This window comes from Eubalaena glacialis, chromosome 3, assembly GCF_028564815.1.
Source record: "Eubalaena glacialis isolate mEubGla1 chromosome 3, mEubGla1.1.hap2.+ XY, whole genome shotgun sequence".
Classification (NCBI taxonomy): Eukaryota; Metazoa; Chordata; class Mammalia; order Artiodactyla; family Balaenidae; genus Eubalaena; species Eubalaena glacialis.
The window spans coordinates 27,216,235-27,241,721 of record NC_083718.1 but is presented as its reverse complement, the minus strand read 5'-3'; the positions used below and the strand labels follow the sequence as shown (position 1 = coordinate 27,241,721).

The 25,487-nt window shown below is 39.1% G+C and overlaps 1 protein-coding gene and 1 non-coding gene across 5 annotated transcripts in view; both read left to right on the top strand.

Moving 5' to 3' along the window:
* The window catches only part of EFCAB2 (EF-hand calcium binding domain 2), a 126,650-nt gene that overhangs the window by 90,400 nt on the left and 10,763 nt on the right, over positions 1 to 25,487 (top strand). For 3 of the 4 annotated variants that reach the window (XM_061185388.1, XM_061185386.1, XM_061185385.1), the window contains one exon: positions 15,739 to 15,811. The exons of the other annotated variant lie outside the window; for it this stretch is intronic. In XM_061185388.1, the coding sequence (XP_061041371.1) occupies positions 15,739 to 15,811 (73 nt within the window). The remainder of the gene's footprint in view (positions 1 to 15,738; positions 15,812 to 25,487) is intronic. 4 annotated transcript variants of the gene reach the window in all.
* Positions 6,368 to 6,473, top strand: LOC133089233 (U6 spliceosomal RNA). The gene has a single exon (XR_009700614.1). It is a non-coding gene; the product is annotated as a U6 spliceosomal RNA (small nuclear RNA).

The following is a 25,487-nucleotide window of genomic DNA, read 5'->3' as shown; positions in this document are numbered from 1 at the left end:
CCAATAATGACCAGTTAGGTGATATAATGAAAGGTAAGACCCATTTACAATAGCACCAAAAAAGTTAAAATGTATAGACATAAATATAACAAAAAAATACAGTGCTGCATTAGGAAAACCTGAAAAATATATAAAAATAGACTTGAACAAATGGAAAGACGTACCGTGTTTTTGGATAGGAATACTTGAAATCACAAAGATGTCAAGTAGTCCTAAATCAACTTATAAACTTAATATAAACACAGTTAAAATACCAACAAATTCTTTTCTGGAGCTAGACAAGTGAATTTAATGTTCATATGAAAAAACAGATAAGCAGAATGGCCAAGAAAATGCAGATAAAGGAGAGCAAGGAGGTAAATTTAGCTTTATTTGATATTAAAACATATTCTAAATCCTTTACAATTAAAAGAGTATGGCATAACAGACCAATGAAATAGAATAGAAAATTCAGAAATAGTCCCAAGTGCCAATGGAAAGGTAATACATGATATAGGTGACATCTCCAGTAAATGGGGAAAAGATAGACTTAACAACTAGATAGCCATTTAAAAAAATATAAAATTAGGTCTGTACTTCAGGTTGTATACCAAGGTAAAGTCTATATGCAACAAAAATCTAAGTGTAAAACATAAAATCTTACAAGTGTTAAAAAAATATGTGGATGAATTCCTTTATGAACTTGGAGTAGAGAAAATGACTCAAAATAAATTCCAGAAGTAAAAAGATTGACACATTCTGCTTAAAAGTTTTTTTCAAGCTAAAAACACATTGAAAAATCAAGAAATAAATGACAACTTGAGAGAATGTTATATTGCAAATGGCTAATATCCCTAATATATAAAAGTGGTAACTCTTTAAAAATATCTGATTAACCAGAAATCTCCATTCTTTGCCCATAGAGAAAAAAGGAACTTAGTATGCCATTATTTTAAAATTTAATCTTTTTGATGTTTTTAAAAACATTTTATTTTGAAATTAATTTTAGAGTTACAGAAATGCAAAAATAGTACAGTTTTCCTGTGTATCCTTCAACCAGCTTCTTCTAATGGTCATATCTTATATAACCATAGCACAGTTATCAAAATCAAGAAATTAACATTTGTTCAAAACCATGAACTCCACCTATAGATCTTACTGATTTGTACCAGCTTTTCCACTAATCTCCTTTCTCTCTTCCAGGATCCAATGCAGAATCCTCTGTTGTATTTGGTTATTGTATCTCTTTAGGTCCTCCATTCTGTGACAGTTCTTCAATCTTTCTGTCTTTCATGACCTTGATACTTGTGAAAAGTCTTGCTCAGTGATTTTGTAGAATATCCCTCAGTTTGGGTATGTCAGATGTTTTGTCATGCATAGATTGAGGTAATGCATTTTTGGCAAGAATACCATAGAAGTGATTTTGTATTTTTCTCAGAGCACCGTGGCTGGGGTACTTGATGTTGATATATCTCAGTGCTGATGTTAACCTTGCTCTCTTGGTTAAGGTAGCGTCTGCCAGGTTTTCCCCACTATAAGGTTGTTATTTTCCCCTTTGTAATTAGTAAATATCCTGGGGAGATATTTCAAGGCCATGCAAACATCCTATTTCTCCTCAATATTTGCCCACTAATTTTAGCATGCATTGGTTGATCTTATCCATAACAATGATTACTGTAGTGTTTGCCCAATGGTGTTTCAGTGTTATTTCTTAAGCTTTTTATTTGTTTGCTTTGTTTGGGCAGTGAGCAGCCATTTGGCAATGTTGAATTTGGAATTATTTAGCCCTTTTACAACAATGAAAAATGTTTTAGTCAATTAATTTAGTAAACATTTATTAAACCCTTGTTATAACCAGAACATCCATGAGAAAAATGCAGAAGGCATAGTGATTCAGATCTGCATCTGAGTCTTTTTCTCTGTCACTACTTTTCATCCCAAATTACACTAACCACCGTGATTTGTTCTAAGAAGGTGTTATTGCCAAGAATGCTGAGAGACAGAATCTCAGGAGTCAGAGGAGGGGGACCAGCCTCCAGTTCTGCTCCATACTAGTCATGTGCCTACAGTGGGTCAAGTGGCTTCTCTGAGTTCCAGTTTCCTTATTTTTAAAGTGGGTATTATAATATGGATTGACGTGAGAATTAAATGAGTGAATGTATAGAAGAGTATTCATTTATTATTCAACATATATTTACTGAGTCCCTGGGAGGTGTGAGCTCCTTCTGAGCGTTGAAATGCAGCAGTGAAAGGCTTCTGTCCTTATGGAACTTGTATTTTAGAAAGAAGAGACAGACAGTATACAAGCAAACAGATAAATAGATGTAATTTCACATAGTAATAAGTGCTATAAAGTAATTAAAACAGGATGAGGTAATAAAATGTGCTATAAATTAAAAATAGGATGATGTATTAGAGAAGGAGGGGTGATTAGGTGGGATGGAACAGTTTAAACATTCTGGTCGGGGAAAGTTTCTCTGGAGGTAATTTTTGAGTTAAGATCTTTAAGATTAGGAGACAGCCATGTGATGAACTGGGGGAGAGCAAATATGAAGGCCCTATGAAGAGAAGGGGTTTGTGTGTTGGAGAAAAGCGAAAAAAAACAATGTAGCTGTGAGGAGAGTGGTATAAGATCAAGTCAGAAAGGTCAGCAGGGGCCAAATTATGTGGAGCCTTGTAGGTCATGAAAGTGAGTTTAGATTATCAGTGCATTGGGGAGCCACTGGAGGGTCTTAAGCAGAGGAAATGCATGCTGTGGTTTTCACTTTTAAAAGATTGTTCCGGCTGCCGTGAGGAGAATGGGTTGAGGTGGTTGGTAAGAGCAGAAGCCGAATGACTTCCTGAGGGCTATGGCAGCAGTCCAGGCAAGAATGGTGGTCAGAGAATGACGGAGGGAGTACGAGTATAGTAATAATTATTATTATTGCTACGGGCTGAATTGTGTTCCCCCACAAGTTATGTCTCCAGTGCCCAGCACCTCAGGATATCATCTTATTTGGAGATAAGGTCTTTAAAGAAGTGATTAAGTTAAAATGAGTGCATTAGGGCAGGCCCTAATCTAATCTGATTTGTGGCCTTACAAGAAGAAATTTGAACACACAGAGAGATGCCAGGGATGCAGGCACACAGAGGAAAGACCATGTGAGGACACAGCAAGAGGACAGGTATGTGCGAGGCAAGGAGAGAGGCCTCAGAGGAAACTAAACCAGCCAGCACCTTGATGTTGGACTTCTAACCTCCAGAACTGTGAGAAAATAAATTTCTGTTCTTTAAGCCACCCAGTCATGGTATTTTGTTATGGCAGCTCTAGTAAACTAATACAGTTATGATAATGATGATGACGATGATGATGATGATGGTGGTGGTGATGGTGATTTCTTTTTTTTTTTAAACAAATTTATTTATTTATTTATTTTTGGCTGCGTTGGGTCTTCGCTGCGGCGTGCGGGCTTTCTCTAGTTGCAGTGAGCGGGGGCTACTCTTCATTGTGGCGCGTGGGCTTCTCGTTGTGGTGGCTTCTCTTGTTGCAGAGCACGGGCTCTAGGTGTGCGGGCTTCAGTAGTTGTGGCGCATGGGCTCAATAGTCGTGGCTCGCGGGCTCTAGAGTGCAGGCTCAGTAGTTGTGGCGCACGGGCTTAGTTGCTCCATGGCATGTGGGATCTTCCCGGACCAGGGCTCAAACCTGTGTCCCCTGCATTGGCAGGCGGATTCTTAACCACTGTGCCACCAGGGAAGTCTGTGATTTCTTGATAGTATTTATCACTGCCTAAAATTATCTCATACTTATTTGTGTGTGTGTGTGTGTGTGTGTGTGTGTGTGTGTGTGTGTACTTTCTCCTACCTGATTGTGAGTTCCATGGTTAGATCAGGGACCTAGTCTATTTAATTCATGACAGTAACCACAGTGCTTAGGGCAGTGTCTGAGCCATAGCATATGTAAAAGTAAAGATGTCATTAACTTATTTATTTATTATATCTCTCTCTATAATGTCCAATATTTTATAGAGCCTTTTTTTAATGAATACTCAGTAGATCCAGAGTTCCTCATTTGGAGGCTGTGAACTGTAGCTCATAGGAAAATATAAGAAATAACAGAAGGTTTTCAGAAAGCATATTTTAGCAGTGGAAAAATGATCCTCACTTATTTATTATAGGGAACTTTGGAGAAAGAGGCCTTTTCTTTTTTCTCTTTTTTTTGGCCGTGCTGTGCAGCATGCTGAATCTTAGTTTCCGACCAGGGATCGAACCTGCGCCCCCTGAAGTGGAAGCGCAGAGTCTTTTTTTTTTTTTAATTCAAGTATTTTATTCACAGCAAAGTGATTCAGTTATACATATATACATTCTTTTTCGTATTCTTTTCTATTATGGTTTATCATAGGATATTGAATATAGTTCCCTGTATATATATACTAGGACCTTGTTGTTTATCCATCCTATATACAATAGTTTGCATCCGCTAGTCCCAAACTCCCAATCCATCCCTCCTCCCCCCTCCCCCAGACAACCACGAGTCTGTTTTCTGTGTCTGTGAGTCTGTTTCATAGATAAGTTCATTTGTGTCATATTTTGGATTCCACATATAAGTGGTATCATATGGTATTTGTCTTTCTGACTTACTTTGCTTACTATGATAATCTCTAAGTCCATCCGTGTTGCTGCAAATGGCATTATTTCATTCTTTTTATGACTGAGTAGTATTCTATTGTATAAATGTATCACATCTTCTTTATCCATTCATCTGTCGTTGGACGTTTAGGTTGTTTCCATGTCTTGGCTATTGTGAATAGTGCTGCGCGAAGTCTTAACCACTGGACTGCCAGGGAAGTCCCGAGGCCTTTCTTTGAACAGAGTAGTTCTGTTAAATAAGGAGATGAGGCATTATTTCAGCTTCATGTCATGGCTTTGCCAAAATAAGCTTAGTCTGTGAAAAAATGCCTTCCACAAGGCCAAGGTCTTTGTTTTGTTTTCTATTCTACCTGACACATAGTAGTGTTCAAAAATATTTATTGAATAAATAAAAATCATTTTCAAATCCTACTTTGTTCCTTCTTATACATTTTTGAATTGCTTTAAACATTTTCTCATACTTAGCCTAGTGTCAGCTATTTCATAGAGGAGGTACAATATTTTGCCTATTCTTTTCTTCCTTAGAATTGCAGTTATCCTGAATCAGGTTTTCACTTTTTGACCTTAGACTGCCCTTAAGCTGAAGACTCACAACCTAGCTCAATGCCACTGGCTCCACCTTGTGTCAGGAACATGATACTGCACTCACCAAAACGCAGCCTACCAAGAGCCAGCCTGCCCCTGGCCAAACATTTTAAGTGGTCCAATTGCCGTATGTAAATTAAATGATGATGCTACTATTGGACAACCTTACTGTGACTCATTTGTTGTGGAATGATTTCACCTCCATATCTACTACTCTGTATATAGTGCAGCTATGGAAACAAATTCTTAACCAAAGTTAAACCAGTATTTAACCAAAAAGGCTTTTGGAGTTAGTTTGCAGTTCTTATCAATGTAAGAGAAATCTACTCTGATAAATGTCTCTGCAGACTTTAAGGACTTTATTTTTTATAAATGTATTTATTTATTTTTTCAGCTGCGTTGGGTCTTCGTTGCTGTGCACGGGCTTTCTCTAGTTGTGGCGAGAGGGGGCTACTCTTCGTTGTGGTGCGCAGGCTTCTCATTGCAGTGGCTTCTCTTGTTGCGGAGCACGGGCTCTAGGCACATGGGCTTCAGTAGTTGTGGCTCGCGGGCTCTAGAGCGCAGGCTCAGTAGTTTCGGTGCACGGGCTTAGTTGCTCCGCGGCATGTGGGATCTTCCCGGACCAGGGCTCGGACCCGTGTCCCCTGCCTTGGCAGGCGGATTCTTAACCACTGCGCCACCAGGGAAGTCCCTCATGGAATTTTTAAAAAATTACCAACACCTCAATTTTGGTAGGGCTTTCAGAGAAAATGAAAATCAGTTGTTTCACTTCAAGTCCTTAAAATTGGACTTCCCTGATAAAAGTCCATGAAATTGATTTAGAAGGAAGAAAAATTTTTTTCCAAAGGAAAAAGTTTTTTTTTTTTTTTTTTACATAGGTTGTATTCGTTTCTGGTTTGTGTATATGGTAGAACACTAAGTGAGTTGGTCCTAACCATGCTGGTTGTTCAGGAGATGCACCTGTCTAGAGATGGCAGGGCAGAAGTCACTTGACCTGTTGAATGACGTGGTTGGGACTCACAGGATCAGTGGTGTGCTGGAGTGAAATCATGTTGACTTGTACCAGCTCACAAGAACTGATGAGTAAGTTTTCAGGAATCCTGCAAGCCACTGTCAAAACCTAACTTATAAAAAATAAGTTATATAAACTTACAAGTAAATGACACGAAAAGCAAATGTGCTCGCGTGGGCAGCACTTAGGCTAAAATTGGAATGGTACAGAGAAATTAGTGTGGCTCCTGCACAAGGGTGACACACAAACTTATAAAGCATTCTATACTTTTCCAAGTTGTTCTATGTAAAATGTAAAATAAATATTTTTATTACCAGTGAAAAATAACAAAAGTAACAAATACTCAAAACTTACCACTTCCTAATTAGTCTACTATGTTTTTGTCTTATTTATGCTCTGGAGATGATTTATGTCTCCTGTATGGTGAGGGTACCATGTGATGGTGTGCATCTCTTCCCAACTCCGCCTTGAGTGACATCAGATTGGCATCTTTAAACTGACCAATAGAGATGCAAATGCTCCTGATCAGGGCTTTTCCTCCTGAGGAACCAGTTGACCACATGCACACTCCTGTACACAGATGAGTTTGTTTATGCCTTCTCTCTCTCTCTACTCTTCCAAAAGCCTAAAAGAAAGACTTTAGAAGAAATTATTAAAATTTAAAAAGTGTTTTAATTTTATTTTACTACTTTGACGTCAATATATTTTTTAAATAGTTTTTTTAAAGGTGACTTTAATAATTTTAAGTACTTTAATAATTTTAATAATATTAAAATAATTTTAAAAGGTTACTTTAAAATAATTTTCAATCAATTCACTTGATTCAAAATCTCATTCAGTAGAAGTTAAATAGGTTAATCAGCCTTAATATTATATATAATTCTATCAATTACTTTCTTATTTCATATTTTTATTTCATTTTCTAGTTCCTGTCTACTGTCTTATTTCCTCTTATTTCTGAACTTCTTTCTTTTATTTTCATTAAGCTTTGACATTTCTATTCCTTGTCTCCTAAAACTATATTTTCACCTCTTTCAGTGTTTTCTTATGTTTTCCTTTTTAGATCTCTTCCTTTTCACACCTCTCTCTTCCTAAAAAATTAATGGCCTGGTCTTTTTCTGGCCTCTGTTCTTTCTTTCATTTCTCTTTTTTTCTTAGCTCACCTTTAGGAGCCTTACAACACATGGGGCTGAATGTTCACAACATGGTTTTCTTCAGAATAGCCAGGATCTCAGCCCCACCCAGATCCATCTTGAGTTCCTCAGAGCCCACCTGACCCCTTCTGCTGCGTCCCGTGTTCTTGGCACTAGGATTATAATGTGAGAGGAGCCCAGGGGATCATTTGGTCTTTGGTGCCTCAGGACCTGCGAGAAAAAGAGAAGCTCCGAGTTACCTTTGCTTCTGCTGTCATTTCCCTTTACTGTCCTCTCGAGGACTCTATTTAGGAACCCGGGAGGCCTCGTGAAATATGATATCTCATCCAGTATCATTTGAAGAAAGAGCACACAAGAGAGGAAGGGGCTATGAGTATTTAAACATCACCTCCCTTCACCTCACTTGCCTTTGCATTATTTTCTTCTCGGTCGCCCTCTCTGTGGCTTTTACAGGGCGGTGCAGTCAACCAATGGCCACAGAAAGCCACCTCCCATTGAGCTGCCTTATGGGTCAGAGGCTGATCTGACTGTTCCGCTGGGATGTGCTACTCATCTTTAGAGAGCTTGAGCCCAGTGCTTGTTAGAGTCACTCACAAGGGGCAGGACAGGAATAAAGACACAGACGTAGAAAATGGACTTGAGGACACGGGGAGGGGGAAGGGTAAGCTGGGACGAAGTGAGAGAGTGGCATGGACGTATATACACTACCAAGCGTACAACAGATAGCTAGTGGGAAGCAGCTGCATAGTACAGGGAGATCAGCTCGGTGCTTTGTGACCACCTAGAGGGGTGGGATAGGGAGGGTGGGAGGGAGATGCAAGAGGGAGGGGATATGGGGATACATGTATACATATAGCTGATTCACTTTGTTATACAGCAGAAACTAACACAACATTGTAAGGCAGTTATATTCCAATAAAGATGTTAAAAAAACAAAACAAAACAGCCCTTTTCCTGCAGCAGCAGGAACGGTTCCCCGTGATGCCTTCTCATTGTTTGGTCGAGGGATGAAAAGGGCTCCATCCTTTTCATACGCTTTTCTTTTACCTGAAAGAATGGTAGACTGGTATCCAGCTTCACCTCTACTTGTACTTCATGAAACAGAATATTTTAGATCTATCATCTTGCTAAGTTTTCAATATTAAATTCTAAAATACTGAGGAAAAATGTTGTAACTAATATATTTTATTGTGAAACTGAGGGCGAAGACATCCTTAATAATCAGCTTTTCAAGCCAAAATGGTAAAAATAGTATAACATGGAAGAACAAATTGTTTTATGAATAGTTTATACAAGGCAGAATTTCTTACTACTTTGGTTTTGATTATGAGAATGAAATGAAGTTTAAAAAACTTCAGACTTATGGACGAATAGTAAATGGTACACTGAACCCTTGTGTACTTTCACTTAGATTCGCCAGTTTTTAACATTTTGCCACACTTGCTTTTGATTGTGTGCACTTTCTCCATATATATGTACATATATATTAATATGTATGTACATGTATATATTTATATGTATGTATTTATGCATTTTATTATTATTTTCATTTTGCTGGGCTCTTTGAGAGTAAGTTGTAGGCACTGGGACCTTTTCCCTTAAATACTCCAGTGTGTGTCCTCTGAGAACAAGAGCATTCTCTTTTATAAGCCACAGGTTTTGTGTGTCTGTGTTTTTAAAAATAATCTTAGAGTCAGACTACTTGGGGAGAACTCTAAGAAGCCATTTGGCTCCTTCCCCTGCTTCTTGCAGGTGAATTCCTAAACAGTACAAAATTGATATTTTCCAGGAGTGATGAACACAGATTCCTACATAGACCGGGCCTGTAATATAAGTGTGTGAATCAGAAGTGTAGGACAGTTCTCATGATATTTATGTATGTCCCCTCTAAACAAAGAAGCAAACCAATGCTATGCTAAACAAAACCTTATCTGAGGGCCACATTTGTTCTTTGGGTCATCAGTTTGTGATCCCTGGATCAATCTTCAAGGCTCTCATAGGGTGGCATATCCACAGCTTTCTTTAGAAGCACCTTATTATAGTCAAGAAGTTCTCCTTTAAGCCTAACTAAATGCTCAGTTGAGATATATGAGAGACAGCAGTGCGCAGTGGTTAAGAGTATAGATTCTAGCTTGTGTATGTCTGAATCCCATTTCCACTATTTACTAGGATCTTGGGAAATTTACCTGATGTTTCTGTGGTTCAGTTTTCCTCATTTGTAAAACAACAGTACCTACCACACAGAGCTATTGTGAGGAGATATTTTTTCTCACATCCGTACAAATCATGATCATGGTATAAGGGAGGTGAGTGAGATGTGAAGTCTGTTCTTTCTAGAAGTCTTAGAGGAGATGTCCATTCCTAAGCCAGAAAGCTAATTCATCTAGTTTTCTCACATCGTGAGAGATCTTGTTTCTGTTCTCATCCCCATTCTCTACTTAGCCCTCTTGTCAGACTTCTCCACAGCTGCCGAGATTTCCCTACTCCTGAGGAAGTCGTTGCTTTAACATATTGGCTATATGTGACCTCAGGCAAGTTCTTTAACACCTTTGGGATTTAATTTCTTCATCTGTAAAATGGAGATAATAGTAGTACCTACCTCATAGGGTGATGAGGATTAAATGAGCTAATATATGCCCTGTGCTAGAATGTGCCTGGCACAGAGTAAGTGCTGTGGAGCTGTGCCATTAGGTGTGACATGCATTCTTTTCAGTAGGCATCCTCCTCAACTGTGCATTCTGTACTTGTGGTCTAGATTTTCTTACCACCAGCACTCTTGGGGGCGGGGTGGGGGTGGGTGGCCGGTTCTCTTCCTCTCTCCTCTGTAAGTACTGTTATTAAGATACCAGTGGTCTTCTTTTTGTCCAAATCTAAGATACTTCTTATTCTCTTAGCCTTCTGTAATATTTTTAACAGTAGAGATCATCTTGCAAATAAGGGTACTGGGCAGGGGGCACTTAAGGGGGCTATAGGAAGAAGAGAGGGTCAGATGAAGATAAGGAAGGGAACATGGGAGTGAGAGAGAGACATGGACTGATTGATGGGTTGAGACCCAGTGATGGCAGGATTTTGCAGAGGGGTTAGGTGTGGAGTGGATGAGTGGGAAATGGAATCGACAGTTACAAGATAAGTAATTTAGAAGAAGTATTGTGATAGCAAAAAGAAGCTGAGAAATAGAATGGTTGGAGGTGGTAGGGCACCTATCAGAAATTTTTTCAGGATAAGGAAGATATGTGAATGTTTTACAGCAAAAGAGGAAGCAACTAATAAAGGAAAAGAGTGAAGATGGTGAGAGAGGCAGGTGTGTCAAGAATAAGAGCCAAGACTGGAACTAAGAAAAACGGAGCGGGGTTAGCTTTATTAGGAAGAGCACTTTTTATTCCTCCAAGGTTGAGAGCGTAAGGAAGGGGGTATGTACATACTTCTAAAGTGGTGTGAGGGAAGTGCCTGGAAAGGGGGTGGTATGAACTGAATGTTTGAGTCCTTCTCAAATTCATATTCATATGTTGAGGCCCTATCCCCCAATGTGATGGCATTTGGAGGTGGGGCCTTTGGGAGGTGATTAGGTTTAGATGAGGTCATGAGAGTGGAGCCCCCATAATGGGATCAGGGCCCCCAGAAGAAGAGGGAGACCAGAGCCTGCTCTCCTCTCCTCCCACCCTGTGAGGACACAGCATGAAAGTGGTTGTCTGCAAGCCTGGAAGAGGGCTGTCACCAGACCCCGAATCCGCTGGTGCCTTGATCTCAGACTTCAAGCCTCCAGAACTATGAGAAATAAATGTTTGTGGTTTAGGCCACCTAGTCTGTGGTGTGTTGTTAGAGCAGCCTGAGCTGACTGAGCAGGTGGTCGGAGGGTTGGTGATGGTGCCAGCCTTAGCAGTTTTCATCTGTTCAGTGAAGGAGGTGACAGCGTTTTCTGCTGAGATTAAGGGGGTCAGTGCTTTGGAGCTTGAGGCAAGAGAGGCTTCAAAAGAGCTGTTTTGGGAGGCGTTTTCTAGGGAATCAACAGGCGATGAAAGCAAGGATTGTCAGGTGATGTCCAGGATACTTGATGCTGGATGGCATGAATTTGTAGTGGGCCATGGTTGATTTGTTTTATTTTTTGTTAATTATTTTCTTCCAGCAGTGCTTTGCAGGAACAGGAAAGTAAAAGTTAGAGCTGCTCAGGGTTATGGATCATTAGAGCAGGCAGGATGGAAGTTAAGGGGCCCGGAATCCAGGATGGTGGTAATGGCAATTTTGAATGGTTGACTATAGAATATTGAACAACCATATGTGTAGATTAATTAATTGCTAAACACAGCTGCGTGAGTGAGCCCAGGGGAAACCAGTGGAGGAACCGTCCAGCCAACCCACAGAATTATGAAAAATAAGAACTCATTGTTGTTTAAGCCCCTACGTTTTGGGCAGCATGTGACCCAGCAACGGAAACCTGCAATGCTCTGCCTTGAGTTGGACAGCTGCAGCCGGAAGCCTGGGGCCAAGGGAGCCGGTGCAGTAGGAGGTCAGGCCCTCAGGGAGTGGAGGAGGAGAAGAATGGAGAGGGGTTCTGGAGGGGCACCCAGAGAATATGCAGTAGAGCAGGTGAAGCACAGGCTTTAGAGTGTGAGAGCGAGGGCCGGGCTCGCCGTCTGGAAAATGGGTGCCTAGAGAGGCAGGTCGTGGTGGTGATTGGCAGATGAGAGCCCATGCCTCCCCATTCACTCTTGGCAGAGGACCTTGCCTTTCCACACAGAGGCGAGACAGGCCTTCATATCCCACTCCCAACCACAAACTAGGCTTACAGATATGAAGTGCATGATAGACTAGAGGAAAAAGATGTGTCACATTTCTGTATTTTTCTAAATCTCATCAAATTCCATTTTCCCATGTGCCAAGACCAGGCAAAGTTCAACATCAGCAGTTCGTTGGCCCCTCCTCCTCCTCTCTCATATTGTACTGTGATCCCAAGGCTAATGCAGTCTTTAGGAAAAACAAGGACAGGGAAAATCACTGTACTGCTGAGATGTCAAGGCCGGAAGGCGGGGGTAGCATCACCTTCCTCTGTGCCAAGTTCAGCCGAAGGGATCCCGACCACAGCTTCCAGAGCCCCGGAGCACAGAGGAAGAGGTTAGCTTTCCACAGGAGGCAGGGTGGGTGAGCTAGCAGACCTGTTGTTTGTGTACAGGCGAGCTCTTGAGTTTTGTATTGTTCTTTAGGCCACTGTGGACTCATCAGCTTAAGGGTCTTTGCCCTTTTCTCTTATATCATCAGACCTTTGTGTTTCAGGACTAGAGAGAAAGAAGTTTCTTGATGCTTAGAGGACATCATTAGGCTTTGTTTTCTGTGTTCTGCGTAGGCAAAGTGTGACAATCTAGCTAGATGCACTCAGAAGAACAGAAGATGGTGATAGGTTCTTCAAAGGGAAGTAGAAAGAGGGATAGAGTAAAATTTTCTAAGACTGCGAGGAGGATCCTGCCACCCTCTCACAGGTAGCAACTTGCTGGTGGCAGGACCTCAGGTCGGATGGCTGTGTGGACACAACACTAAGCACCTGGCCCAGCCCTTCCCACCTCCTCTGGAAGCCCACCTGCTCAGTTGACGGTGCCCTCCTCAGCCTTCTACTTTGCACTGGCTCATTCCCATTGGTATTAAAACATGGTCACCTCTTTCTGGTCTTAAATTAAAAAAAAAAAATCTTCCTTGACACCATGTCCCCCTCCAGACATCTCTTCTTCCCCTTCACTTTATAGATCCATCTACCTCAACCCAGTGCAATCTGATTTCTCCCCCACTTTCAAGTGAAACATCCTTGATCAAAAATCAGAACTGATTTCCTTCTTTACTAAATCCAGTGGACATTTCTGAGAACTTGTCTTACTCGACCTCTCAGCAGCATTTGACACCAAAGATGACTCAATCTTTCCATCTCTTTCCTTAGCTTCCATGACACCACCGTGTCCTGAATTTCTGCTTACCCCCTGGCTCCTCTTCCCTGTGTCTAGCGCAGGTACTAGACCATTGTGTCAGTGTAGGTGCTCCTCTGAGCTCTTCCTGGCTCGTCGTCTCTTCCAGCCGGGATACTCTTCTTAGAGGAGGTCTTCTGCTCCCGTGGCTTTGTTACCAGATCTGTGTTTCCAGCCCAGATTTGCTCCTGTGCATCCTTATACATGTCAAGTCTATGGTTTGCTTTTATCCCCCTTGAAAGCTAGTAAGTTAGTCTGTTACTCTTTCATAGATGTTGGCAAAAGACATGAGACCTGGGTCAGCGACAAAGGACTTCATTTAAGTGTGGTTGAGGGACTTCCCTGGTGGTCCAGTGGTTAAGACTCCACGCTTCCACTGCAGGGGGCACGGGTTCAACCCCTGGTCGGGGAACTAAAATCCCACATGCTGCGAGGTGCGGCCAATAAATAAAGAAATAAGGTTGAAAGTTTCTCAGAGCAGCACAAGGAGGGGATTGATTATGTTGCTGACACAGCACAATGTAATTCTAATTTTCTCTTTAGGTACCGTACTTGTCTTTGCCAAGTGTGAATCATGATGGCAGCTATTGCCTAGAAAAGTACCATCAAAAGGAGTATTACACATATAATTTAAAATTTTCTAGTAACCATATTTTAAAGAAGTAAAAGAAAGGGCATTTTAACAATATGTTTTATTTAACTGATATGTCTAAAATATTATGATTTCAACATGTAATCAATTAAAAATTATTAATGAGATATTTTAATTTTTTTCACACTAAGTTTTTGAAGTCCATGTATATTTTTTACTTAGAGCCCATTTCAGTCTGGATTAGTCACATTGCCAGTGCCCCAGAGCCAGATGGAGGTAGTAGCTACGGTACTGCACGGCTCAGGCCTGAAATTTCTCTTTTTCCCCATCCCACCTCCCTGAGATTTCTAACCTGCAAGGGTGTTCAGCCCTTTCCCTCCTCCCTTCCCTACCCTCCCTTTGTTTCTGTGAGTTAAGGAAGCCTTTATTCTTGTCCTGCTGAGTCTGGAGTTGAAGCAGTTCTCTGATTCGAAGAACAGAAGGCCTAGAAGGTTACGGAGGGGATAAATCTGTGAATACTTCTCAAATTATATTTTTTGTCCCTGCCTCATTAACTGTTTGTTCTAATGTATGCAATAGCCCCGTCTGATGTTACAAGAACATTACTACATTGGTGTTAGCCAGTTTCATGGGTCATCTTTAGGGGCTTCTTGAGAGAAAGTATAATCTCATACAATATTTTTAGTGTCCAGTAGTAGCATCATGTTCAGATCCTGCCTCAATGAGGGCTGTGGGCAGGAAAAGCAGTGCAGAGGTGTTGAGCCTAAGGTGCTCAGGGAGATGTGAAATAGAGTTGGCGTGAAGACCTTACATGTTTAGCTGGCCTTCAGATCAATCAGTGAACGTCGAGAATCCTGTCTTCCACAGTTACTGACTTTAGGTTTTTCTCTTAAGTTGATACTCATCCTGCAGCCTCCTTAAGTGAGGAACTTAAAAATTCTTATTTAAAATATTTTCTCAGTAAAATAGAGAGTAAATATAACACCACCAATATTAGCCAGAATGGTAAAGAAGCTAAATATTCTAGTTAAGGGAATATTTGTGAAATTAACATTCAAAATGTCACAACTTTTTAATCATTTTAAGTGGAAATATTTAACAATCTATTATAAATCCTCTGTCTCAGTACCCAGGGAGTACTGAATATAATTCCTACTTTCCTTAGGCCATTTGTTGAATTGAATTAAATTACCATGGGGCGGGGTGGGGAGTAGCTGATATTTACTGGGTGGCTGCTCTGCCGAAAGCTGTGCTTATGTTACGATGGCTCTTTGCCCTTAGACTGCTCCCGGTCTAGTTCTGAGTATTTCAAGGGAGATACTGGGTTTTACCTACCAGGCAGGATTATGTGCACAGGGATTAACCTGCCCAGTCTAGCAAATTGCAGGGCTGGAGTTTGAACCCTGGCAGTCTGCCACTAGAGCTCATGCTTTTAGGTTCTCTGCCACTAATGTAGACTTCACCACATTACAAATTATCATCCCCATTTTACAGATGTGGAAACTGAGACTCAAAAGAATTAACTAACACTTAAAGCCAGTTAGTAAGTGGCTGACCTTTCTTTTTCTTATTTCTCCCTCCTTTCTTTTCCTTTTCTAGAACTTTTTGATTTTGGCCCAGGCAGGGCTTGCACTTGCCAGTCAACACAAACACTTCTTTCTTCTCTCTTGGATTCACTTGTCTGCCTTTTCCTTTCCTCAGAAAGTATCTTCCATCCTCTTGAGGCAATATTTATTGTATGCCTTTGTTTGCTATGCTACATCTGCTCTGAAATAATTTAGAGAAATGTAGCACTTGTCTTTTCAGAGTTTATATTCTAAAGCAATTGACTGCTTTTTTCCCCAGAGAGATCGGAACAATTATCAGGTCATTAGGATGCTGCCCTAGTGAAGGAGAGCTACATGATCTGATTGCAGAGGTAAGTAGGGCTAAGAAAGTTCCATTCAGCAGACTCTCTGCGTGACTCCATCTTCTTGTAATTAAAAAAAAAAAAAATCCTTACCTGAAGTGAAAAATGCCCTAAACTACCAAATGTGCTCAGTGAAGACATTAGGACAGCTATATGAATTAGCAAATCAACAGGATCTGCAAGAATTAATATCAGATCTTGAAGAAATGTTTATGACCAGGTAATGCAATGGATCAAGTAAGGACCTCACTTTAGATATTACACACTTTATAATTAGTTGAAGAAAGGCCGGTAGACACAGGGGACTGACTATATGCAGAGGGAATATTGACAGATGAAGGAATATAGTAAATAACGTCAGTTCAAAGGGGATAGAAGCAGTAGAGACTACAGAATATATTTGGGGAAATATAACTAACTTTCAGAAGCAGTAGTAAATAAAATAATAACTACCTTGACATTGAATTTTGAAAATGCTTATTTGTAATAGTGTAGATGAGTTGCTGGAGGGAATTATCTCATAAAGCGGTGATGAACAGCCCAAGACCAGAGAGCTTCATGCCCTGTTTGGTTTTCCAGAAAAGTGTCCAATCTGATTTCAAGTACAGCTTTCAGTTCAACAAGGCAGAGGCCTGAAGGGAAAAAAAACCTACCTGGGCAACCACCAGGAGAAGAATCTTTTCAGAATTGCTTATCTAGGTATGTGGGTTTTGGTGGAGGCCAGGGATCAACAAAGAGGGTAAGGAGAAAGGCAAGGAAGTGTGATTTTATTTATCTCCTTCTTCCTTGCACCCAGCACAGTACTTGCTTGTTCAGTGTTACACAGAAGAGAAGGAGTTGTGACTCTGGGTGAGTCGCTTAACCTCTGTGAATATCAGTTTCTCCATAATGACACCTACTTCAGAGTTTGCTTCAAAGATAAATGAAATAATGTATAAGAAGACATGTTTTGAATCCTAAAGCACATAGAAGATTAGAAAGATGGCTCTGTTGCTCCATGTTAACATTTTGATAACTAAAAAGAAGTACCAATTTTTCATTAGCATTTAAAAGTATTCAGTAAAGCAGGAAATTGTTTTTTCATTTTGGGATCCAGTAGAGGTATTATTACTGAGCAGAGGGGGAAAAAAAAATCTGTTTTCCTTCATTGGTCCTCACCGTTTAAAAAAAAAGGTTTTGATCACTCCCGTAAAGTGATTATCATCAAAGCTAGAATTTGTGTTAGGGAGAGGAAAGTTGGCACTGTGGAAGACCTAGGAACTGGAAGATGAATTTACAGTGAAATCATAATTATTGTGTGTAATTGAGTAGAGTAAGGGAGCAGTAATGAAAATGTCTCTGAAAGTCAGTAGATGAGAAACTTTAGAGACTAATTCTTTTATGGTTTGCTTGTATGTTTTAATCTGTAGCAGGGATCAGCAAACCACAACCCCTGGGCCAGAGCCCCTGGGCCACAACCCCTGGACCAGTCCACCACCTGTTTTTGTAAATAAAGTTTTATTGGAACACAGCTAGACTCATTTACTTACATATTATCTATGGCTGTTTACTTACTACAAGAACGGAGTTAAGAGACCATATGGTTTGCAAAGCTTAAAGGATCTGGCCCTTTACAGAAAAAGTTTGCCAACTCCTGATCTATAGGTTTCTCTGGCAAAGTAGAGCAAATACCACATCTAGTGTCAGGAGATCTAGGTTCAAATCCCATAGCTACCACTTACGGCCATGTCGCCTTTGGTGAGCCACTTAATCTTTCAAAGCCTGGTTCCACATCTGCAAAAGGAATGCAACAATACCATAGTGTTTTTATGAGGATTAAATTTAATAACTGTGAGGAATCAGCTGTTACTTTGTGGGCACTCAGTGCATATTTGGGTTTGCTTGCTCTGTAGGTGGCTCGCTACCAAAATGCCCCCATGGGTTTGGGCAGTTAACCACAGTAGGTGCTCAGGTCCCAATGTTTTATTTTGTCTTTACCATTTTCTTAGGTACATTGACACAACGTTTGAAAATTACAGATATTTAGAACAGTTATGGACCAGTAGGGATCACTGAGCTGTCTAAGCCCATAAATCTTTTTCTATACTTGCTCACAACACAGTTTATTCAGATTAAATTCTAGCCAAATGCTTAAAAAGCTTTGGGTGTGACTACCCTTTTTGAAGTTTCCCAAATAACTGAGAGGAAAAAAGCATGTAGATATTTGTATGATTCAAATACATTTAGAAAATCGAAACTACATAATAGTAAACATCTAGGGGTAAATGTCATATTGCTAAATGCTCTGTCATAGTTTCAGAACTGACACTGTTTCTGCCTCATTTGCTCTGAAATGAAATAATGACTATGCTTTAAAATTCTTCTGTAAAAAATTGAAATCTGTGTGTGGTTCTCTAGTTGTCATTTACTTGAATTTTAGTGTTGATGCATACTAACTTTCAGCCCTCCACTTCCTGGAGATCAACTTGAAATCCGATGTATCTATTGAAATAGATCATTTAAAAAATCACTCAGCATTGATCCCTCCACTTAATATTCTGTAGTTAGCCACTTGCCCCAAATAATCTCTGCCTGTTTGGAATATCACAAAACCCAGCAACTGTGAGAAAGGTTAATAAAAATTTTGCCAACATAGAGGTTACTAAACAATTCTTCCTTTAATATTAATTTAGAGCTATCTAGGATCTTCAGTGTGCAAGAGCTGGGAGGAGATAATGGCATTTTAGTACAAGTGGAAAGGATATTTAGAGGTCTATATCCTCTAAAGTTCAAACCTAAGTGGTATTATGGAGAATTTAAAGTAATTACAAAGGAGAACTAAAAGATATTTGGAAAATAATACCATTGTTGGTGAGATTATTACATTGCACAGTGATTTAAAAAAAGGTCAATTCATCAGGAAGTTTTAAAAATCATAAATGGCTATGTACCTAATAACAGAGCTTTAGTATACAGGAAGCAGAAATGGACAGATTAGAGGGAAAAACAGACAATTCCACAATCACAGATGAAGATTTCAGTAACCCTCTCTAAGTAATTGATAGAACAGCTACATAAAATACCAGCAAAGATATAGAAGATACAAACAACACCATCAACCATTCTGACCTAATTGATATGTATAGAACACTACCCCCAACAACCACAAAATACATGTTCTTTCCAAGTGTACATGGGATGTTCATTAAGATAGATTAAGTACTGGGCCATAAAACAAGTCATAACAGATTTTTAAAAATTAAAATCATACAGGATATGTTTTCTGATACCAAAAAAAAAAAAAAAGAATTAAATAGAGATCAACTGAGAATAATATCACTAGGAAATCCTCAAATACTTGGAATTAAGCAACATACTTTTTTTTTTTTTAATATTTTTTTAATGTGGACCGCTTTTAAAGCAATACTGTGCTACAGTATTGCTTCTGTTTTATGTTTTGGTCCTTTGGCCCTGAGGCATGTGGGATCCTAGCTCCCCGACCAGGGATTGAACCCGCATCCCCGGCATTGGAAGGTGAAGTCTTAACCACTGGACCGCCAGGGAAGTCCCTAAGCAGCATACTTCTAAATAACTCACGAATCGAAGAAGAAATCACAAGGGGAATTAGAAAATATTTTTCCCTGAACAATAATGAAGATACAGTGTGTCAAACTTTGTGTCATGCAGGTAAAGCAGCACTTAGGTGACAGTTTACCACTTTAAGTGTTTATATTAGAAAAGACAAAAAGATCTAAAAGTAATTATCTAAATTCTCATCTTAAGAAACCAGAAAAAGAAGAGCAACGTAAACCCAATATAAATAGAAGGAAGAAAATTATAAAGAGCAGAAATCAGTGAAATACAAGATGAACAGAGAAAATCACTGAAAGCAAAATACTGGTCTTTTCAAATACAATTGATAAACTTATAGCTAAGGACATCAAGATACAAATTACCAATGTCAAGATTAAAGGAAAGCACAGGGAGCTATACTCAATATCTTGTAATAACCTATAATGGAGAAGAATCTGAAAAAGAGTGTATATATATCTATCTATCACTTTTCTATATACCTGAAACTAATACAACATTGTAAATCAATTATACTTCTATAAAAATTAAAAAATAATCTTTCAGTTTAATTATGAAATTTCCCTTCTACCAATTCTTAATAGTATGAGATCTGTAGTCACTGATCCCTGCTTCTTGAAGCAAAAATTAAAGAGTAACTTCTGTGTAAAAAAAAAAAAAAAAAGATGAAGGAGGGGTTATCATTATCCTTCAAACATTTTAAGAGGATAATAAGGAAACATTATGAAAAACTTTATGCCAGTAAATCTGGCAACTTAGATAACTGGACCGATTCCCTGACAGACAAAAATTACCAAAACTGACCCAAGAAAAACTGGAGAATTTGAATAGTCTCATATCAATGACCAAAATTAAATTTATAATTAAAAATTTCCCACAAAGAAAGCTAGAGATTCAGATGACTTCACTGGTGAATTCTCTCAAACATTTATGGAAGTAGTACCAATTCTATACAAAAATCTTTCTGAAAATATTATAAGAAAGAACACTTTTCCAGCTCATTTTCTGAGGCTAGTATTACTCTGATACCAAAATCAGGCAATCATATTACAAGAAAACTATAGACCTGATTAACATAGATGCAAAAAATCCTTAATAAAGTTTTACCAAATCAATTTCAACAATATGTTAAAAAGGATAATACATCTTGAGCAGGTGGGGTTTATCCCAGAAATTTAAGGTTGGCTTAACATCAATCAATGTAATTTACTACATTAACAGGACAAAGTAGATAAACCATATGATCATTTCAATAAATACAGAAAAAAACACTGAAAAAATTCAACACCCATTGAAGATAAAAATATCCAGCAAACTAAGAATAAAGGAATCTTCTCAACCTGGCTGAGGGCCTCTACAAAAAAACCTAAGGCTGACATCTTACTCAGTGGTAAAAGCTCAATGCTTTTTACCTGAAATCAGGAATGTCTATGTTCGTCACTCCTATTCATCATAGTACTTGAAGTCTTAGCCAGTGCAACAAGGCAAGAAACAATAAAAAATACACAGTTTGGAAAATAAGAAGTAAAACTGTCTTTATTTCAAACAACACGATTGTTCATCTAGAAGATCCTAAGAAATTTACTAAAAGCCATTAGAACTAATATATGAATTTAGCCAGGTCACAGGCTACAAAGTCAACATACAAAATTAATTATATTTCTATAAACTAGAAATTAACAATTAGAAAAATGAAGTTAAGCAAGCAGTTCCATTTACAATAGCATAAAAAGTGAAATAATGAAATTTAACAAAGGCAAGACTTATACACTGAAAACAGCAAACATAGAGGGAAATTAAGATCTAAATAAATGCATAGATATACCTGTTTGTGAATTAGAAAGCTCAGTATTTTTAAGACGGCAGTTCTTCTCAGATTGATCTATAGATTCAGTACATTTTCAGCCAAATCACAGCAAGCTTTTTTGAAGAAATTTACAAGCTGATTCTAAAATTTGAATGGAAAAGTGAAAGACCTAGAACAACTGAAATAATTTTGACAAGAAAGGGCAAAGTTGGACTTACACTACCTCATTGCAAGATTTACATGAAGCTGCAGTAATCAAGACAGTATTTTATTTGTACACATATTGTGTGGTATTGTGCACAGTGTGATATTGTGTACACTGGTCCGATTGCTGTGGCTAGGACTTCCAATATTATGTTGAATAAAAGTGGCAGGGGTAGGCATTCTTGTCTTGTTCCTGATCTTAGAAGAAATACTTTCAGCTTTTTACCATTGAGTATGATGTTGGCTGTGGGTTTGTCATAGATGGCCTTTCTTATGTTGAGGTATATTCCCTCTATACCCATTTTATTGAAAGTTTGTATCATAAATGGATGTTGAATTTTGTCAAAAGCTTTTTCTGCATCTATTGATATGATATGATTTTTATTCTTCAGTTTTTAAATGTGGTGTATCAAATTGCAAATTGATTGATTTGCAAATAGTGAACCATCCTTGCATCCCTGGGATAAATCCCACTTGATCATGGTGTATGATCCTTTTAATGTATTGTTAATTTGGTTTGCTGACATTTTGTTGAGAATTTTTGTGTCTATGTTCATTAGTGATACTGGCCTGTAATTTTCTCTTTTTGTGGTATCTTTGTCTGGTTATGGTATTAAGGTGATTCTGTCCTCATGGAATGTTCCTTTCTATTCAATTTTTTTGGACTAGTTTGAGAAGGATAAATGTTAACTCCTCTTTAAATGTTTTGTAGAATTCACCCGTGAACCTTCTGATCCTGGACATTTGTTTGTTGGGAGTTTTTAAATTACTGATTCGATTTCATTACTGGTAATTGGTCTGTTCATATTTTCTGTTTCTTCCTGATTCAGTCTTGGGAGATTGTATGTTTCTAGGAATTTATCCATTTTTCCTAGATTGTTTATTTTACTGGTGTAAAATTGTAATCTCTCATGATTATTTGTATTTCTGTGTGCAGTTGTAACTTCTCTTTCATTTCTGATTTTATTTATTTGGGCCCTCTCGTTTCTTCTTGATGAGTCTGGCGAAAGGTTTATCAATTTTTTTTATCTTTTCAAAGAACCAGCTTTTAGTTTCATTGATTTTTTTTTTTTTTTTTACTCTATTTCATTTATTTCTGCTCTGGTCTTTATGATTTCTTTCCTTCTACTAACTTGGGGTTTTGTTTGTTCTTCTTTCTCTAGTTGCTTTAGGTGTAAGGTTAGATTGTTTATTTGAGATTTTTCTTGTTTCCTAAGGTAACCTTGTATCAGTATAAACTTACCTCTTAGAACTGCTTTTGCTGAGCCCATAGGTTTTGGATCATCATGTTTACACTTTCATTTGTCTCTAGGTGTTTTTTTATTTCCTCTTTGATTTCTTCAGTGATCCACTGGTTGTTTAGTAGCATATTGTTTAGCCTCCATATGTTTGTGGTTTTTTGCAGATTTTTTCTTGTAATTGATTTCTAGCCTCATAGCATTGTGGTTGGAAAAGATGCTTGATATGATTTCAATTTTCGTAAATTTACCAAGGCTTGTTTTGTGGCCTAGCATGTGATCTATCCTGGAGAATGTTCCATGTGCCCTTGAAAAGAATGTATTCTGCTGCTTTGGGGTGGAAAGCTCTATAAATATCAATTAAGTCCATTTGGTCTTATGTGTTATTTAAGGTCTGTATTTCCTTATTGATTTTCTGTCTAGATGATCTGTCCATTGATGAAAGTGGGGTGTTAATGTCCCCTACTATTGTATTACTGTTGATTTCTCTTTTTATGTCTGTTAATATTTGCTTTATGTATTTAGGTGCTCCTGCGTTTGGTGAATATATATTTACAGTTGTTATATCTTCTTGTTGGGTTGATCCTTTTATCATTATATAATGTCCTTTGTCTCTTGTTACAGTCTCTTCATTTTGCCTAATTCTCTTTGTTTATTTCTATGTATTAGGTAGGCCAGTTTTGTTTCCCAATCTTGGAGTAGTGGCCTTATGTAGGAGAGTCCCATGGGGCCCAGCAGCACACTCCCCTCTGGTCACCAGAGCTATATGCCCCCCTGTGTGGGCTGTGTGTGCCCTTCTACTGTGGCAGGGCTGACTACTGTGGGCATGCTGGTAAGCGGGGCTGGTCCCCAGCCCAGTTGGCTGCAAAGCCCTGCCTCCTGCAGTGGCTGTGGTCCTGCTGGAGGGTGGGGTAGGCTTCCTGTGTGGTTGGCTGAGCAGCCTGGTGAGGGGAGGCAACCACTGCCGGCCCACTGGAGGGCAGGGCTTGGTCCATCCGAGGCTGTCTGTATGGCCTGGGGAGGGGCGTTAGGGAGGGGCTGCTGCCAGCTCACTGGTGGGTGGATAAGCCCCCAGCACGAGGGAGGATTCCAAATGGCACTTGCCAGTGCTGGTGTCATTGTGGTAGAAGAAGCTCCCAGAAATGGCTGCTGCCAGTGTCTTCATCCCTTGGAGGTCCAGCTGCTTCCTGCCTCTTTGGGAGGCTCTCCAAGATTAGCAGGTGGGTCTGACCCAGGCTTCTCTCAAACTACTGCCTCTGTGCTAGGATTCGGAGTGTGTGAGATTTTATGTGTGCCCTTTAAGAGTGGAGTCTCTGTTTCCTACAGCCCTCCAGCTCTCTTATACACAAAGTCAGACATTCTGGGGTCTCATCTTCTGATGCAGGACCCCTGAGCTAGGGAGCCCAACATGGGGCTTGAACCTTTTGCTCCTTGGGGGGAACCTCTGCAATTGTGAATATCCTCCTGTTTGTGGGCTACCTACCTAGGGGTATGGGTTCTGGCAACACAGTGTCTCCAGCCCTCCTACCTGTCTTGTTACGGTTACTTCTTTATATCTTTAGTTGTGAAAAGTCTTTCCTGATAGTCTTCAAATAATTCTCATAGGGAGCTGCTTTGTAAGTAGTTGTAATTTTGGTGTGCCTGTGGGAAGGTGTGAGCTTAGGGTCTTCCTACTCTGCCATCTTGGCCACACCCCCAATCCATCACCTTAATATAATCCTTGTTAGTATTTCAGTGTGCTTCCTCCCATATTATTTTCCTGTACATGGTTTTAACATGACAGTAATCTTATAGTACAGTTCGGTATATACAATTTTGAACCTTGCTTTTTTCCCTAATTATATCACAACGATTTTCCATGTTCTTACAAAAATTTCATTATTTAAAAAAATACATGCTGATTAAAATTGGACAAGAGAAAAGTAGGGGAGTGATCTGTCTTGTATCCATCACTCAAACACAACCAGAATATTTTACCTTTTTTACTCAATATTACATCAAGATGACTCTTCCATACTATTATCTAATTTTTAAAAAGTAACATTTTAAGAAGGAAATCCTGTCATATACAGTAACATGAATGAAACTTGGAGATATTATGATATGTGAAAATGCTAGTCACAAAAGAGACAAATACTTCATGATTCCACTTACATGAGGCATCTAAAGTAGTCAAACTCTTAGAAACAGAAAGTCTAGGGACTTCCCTGTGGTCCAGTGGCTAAGACACCATGTTCCCAATGCAGGGGGCCCGGGTTCAATCCCTGGTCAAGGAACTAGATCCCACATGCCGCAACTAAGTGTTCATGTACCGCAACTAAAGATCCCGCATGCCGCAACGAAGATCCCACATGCCGCAACGAAGACCTGGCACAGTCAAATAAATTAATTAATTAAATAAATAAATATTTTAAAAATCCAGAAAGTCTGTTGTTGAAGATACATAGAGAGTTTGAGTAAAATTGCTTCATAAAATATAAAAACAGTGATATTTTTAAATTAACATGTTGTTATAAATGTGATTTTAAATATATCTGTGGACCTAATAAAGTTTATACAGTATTTGCATATTTATTGTGCTAACCAAATCTTAACCAAATCTCAACCCAGGATAGAGCTTTTCCTCCAGTCTTATTGCAACACAATTTTAAACAATTGCTTTTGATATAAATGGGTAGGGGATTACCTTAGTGGTAATTGCTTCAATACTTACTGCCTCTGTCAAATAGGAGAGGGCTCTACTAGGAGTAGGGAGGGACAGTCAATGCCTCCGTGGAGAGAAAATGAAACTGAAGGGTGTGAAACAATTAGTGTAGCTGGAGCCTCTTACCCTCCCCACCCCAACCCTGACCTGAGGATAAAATGG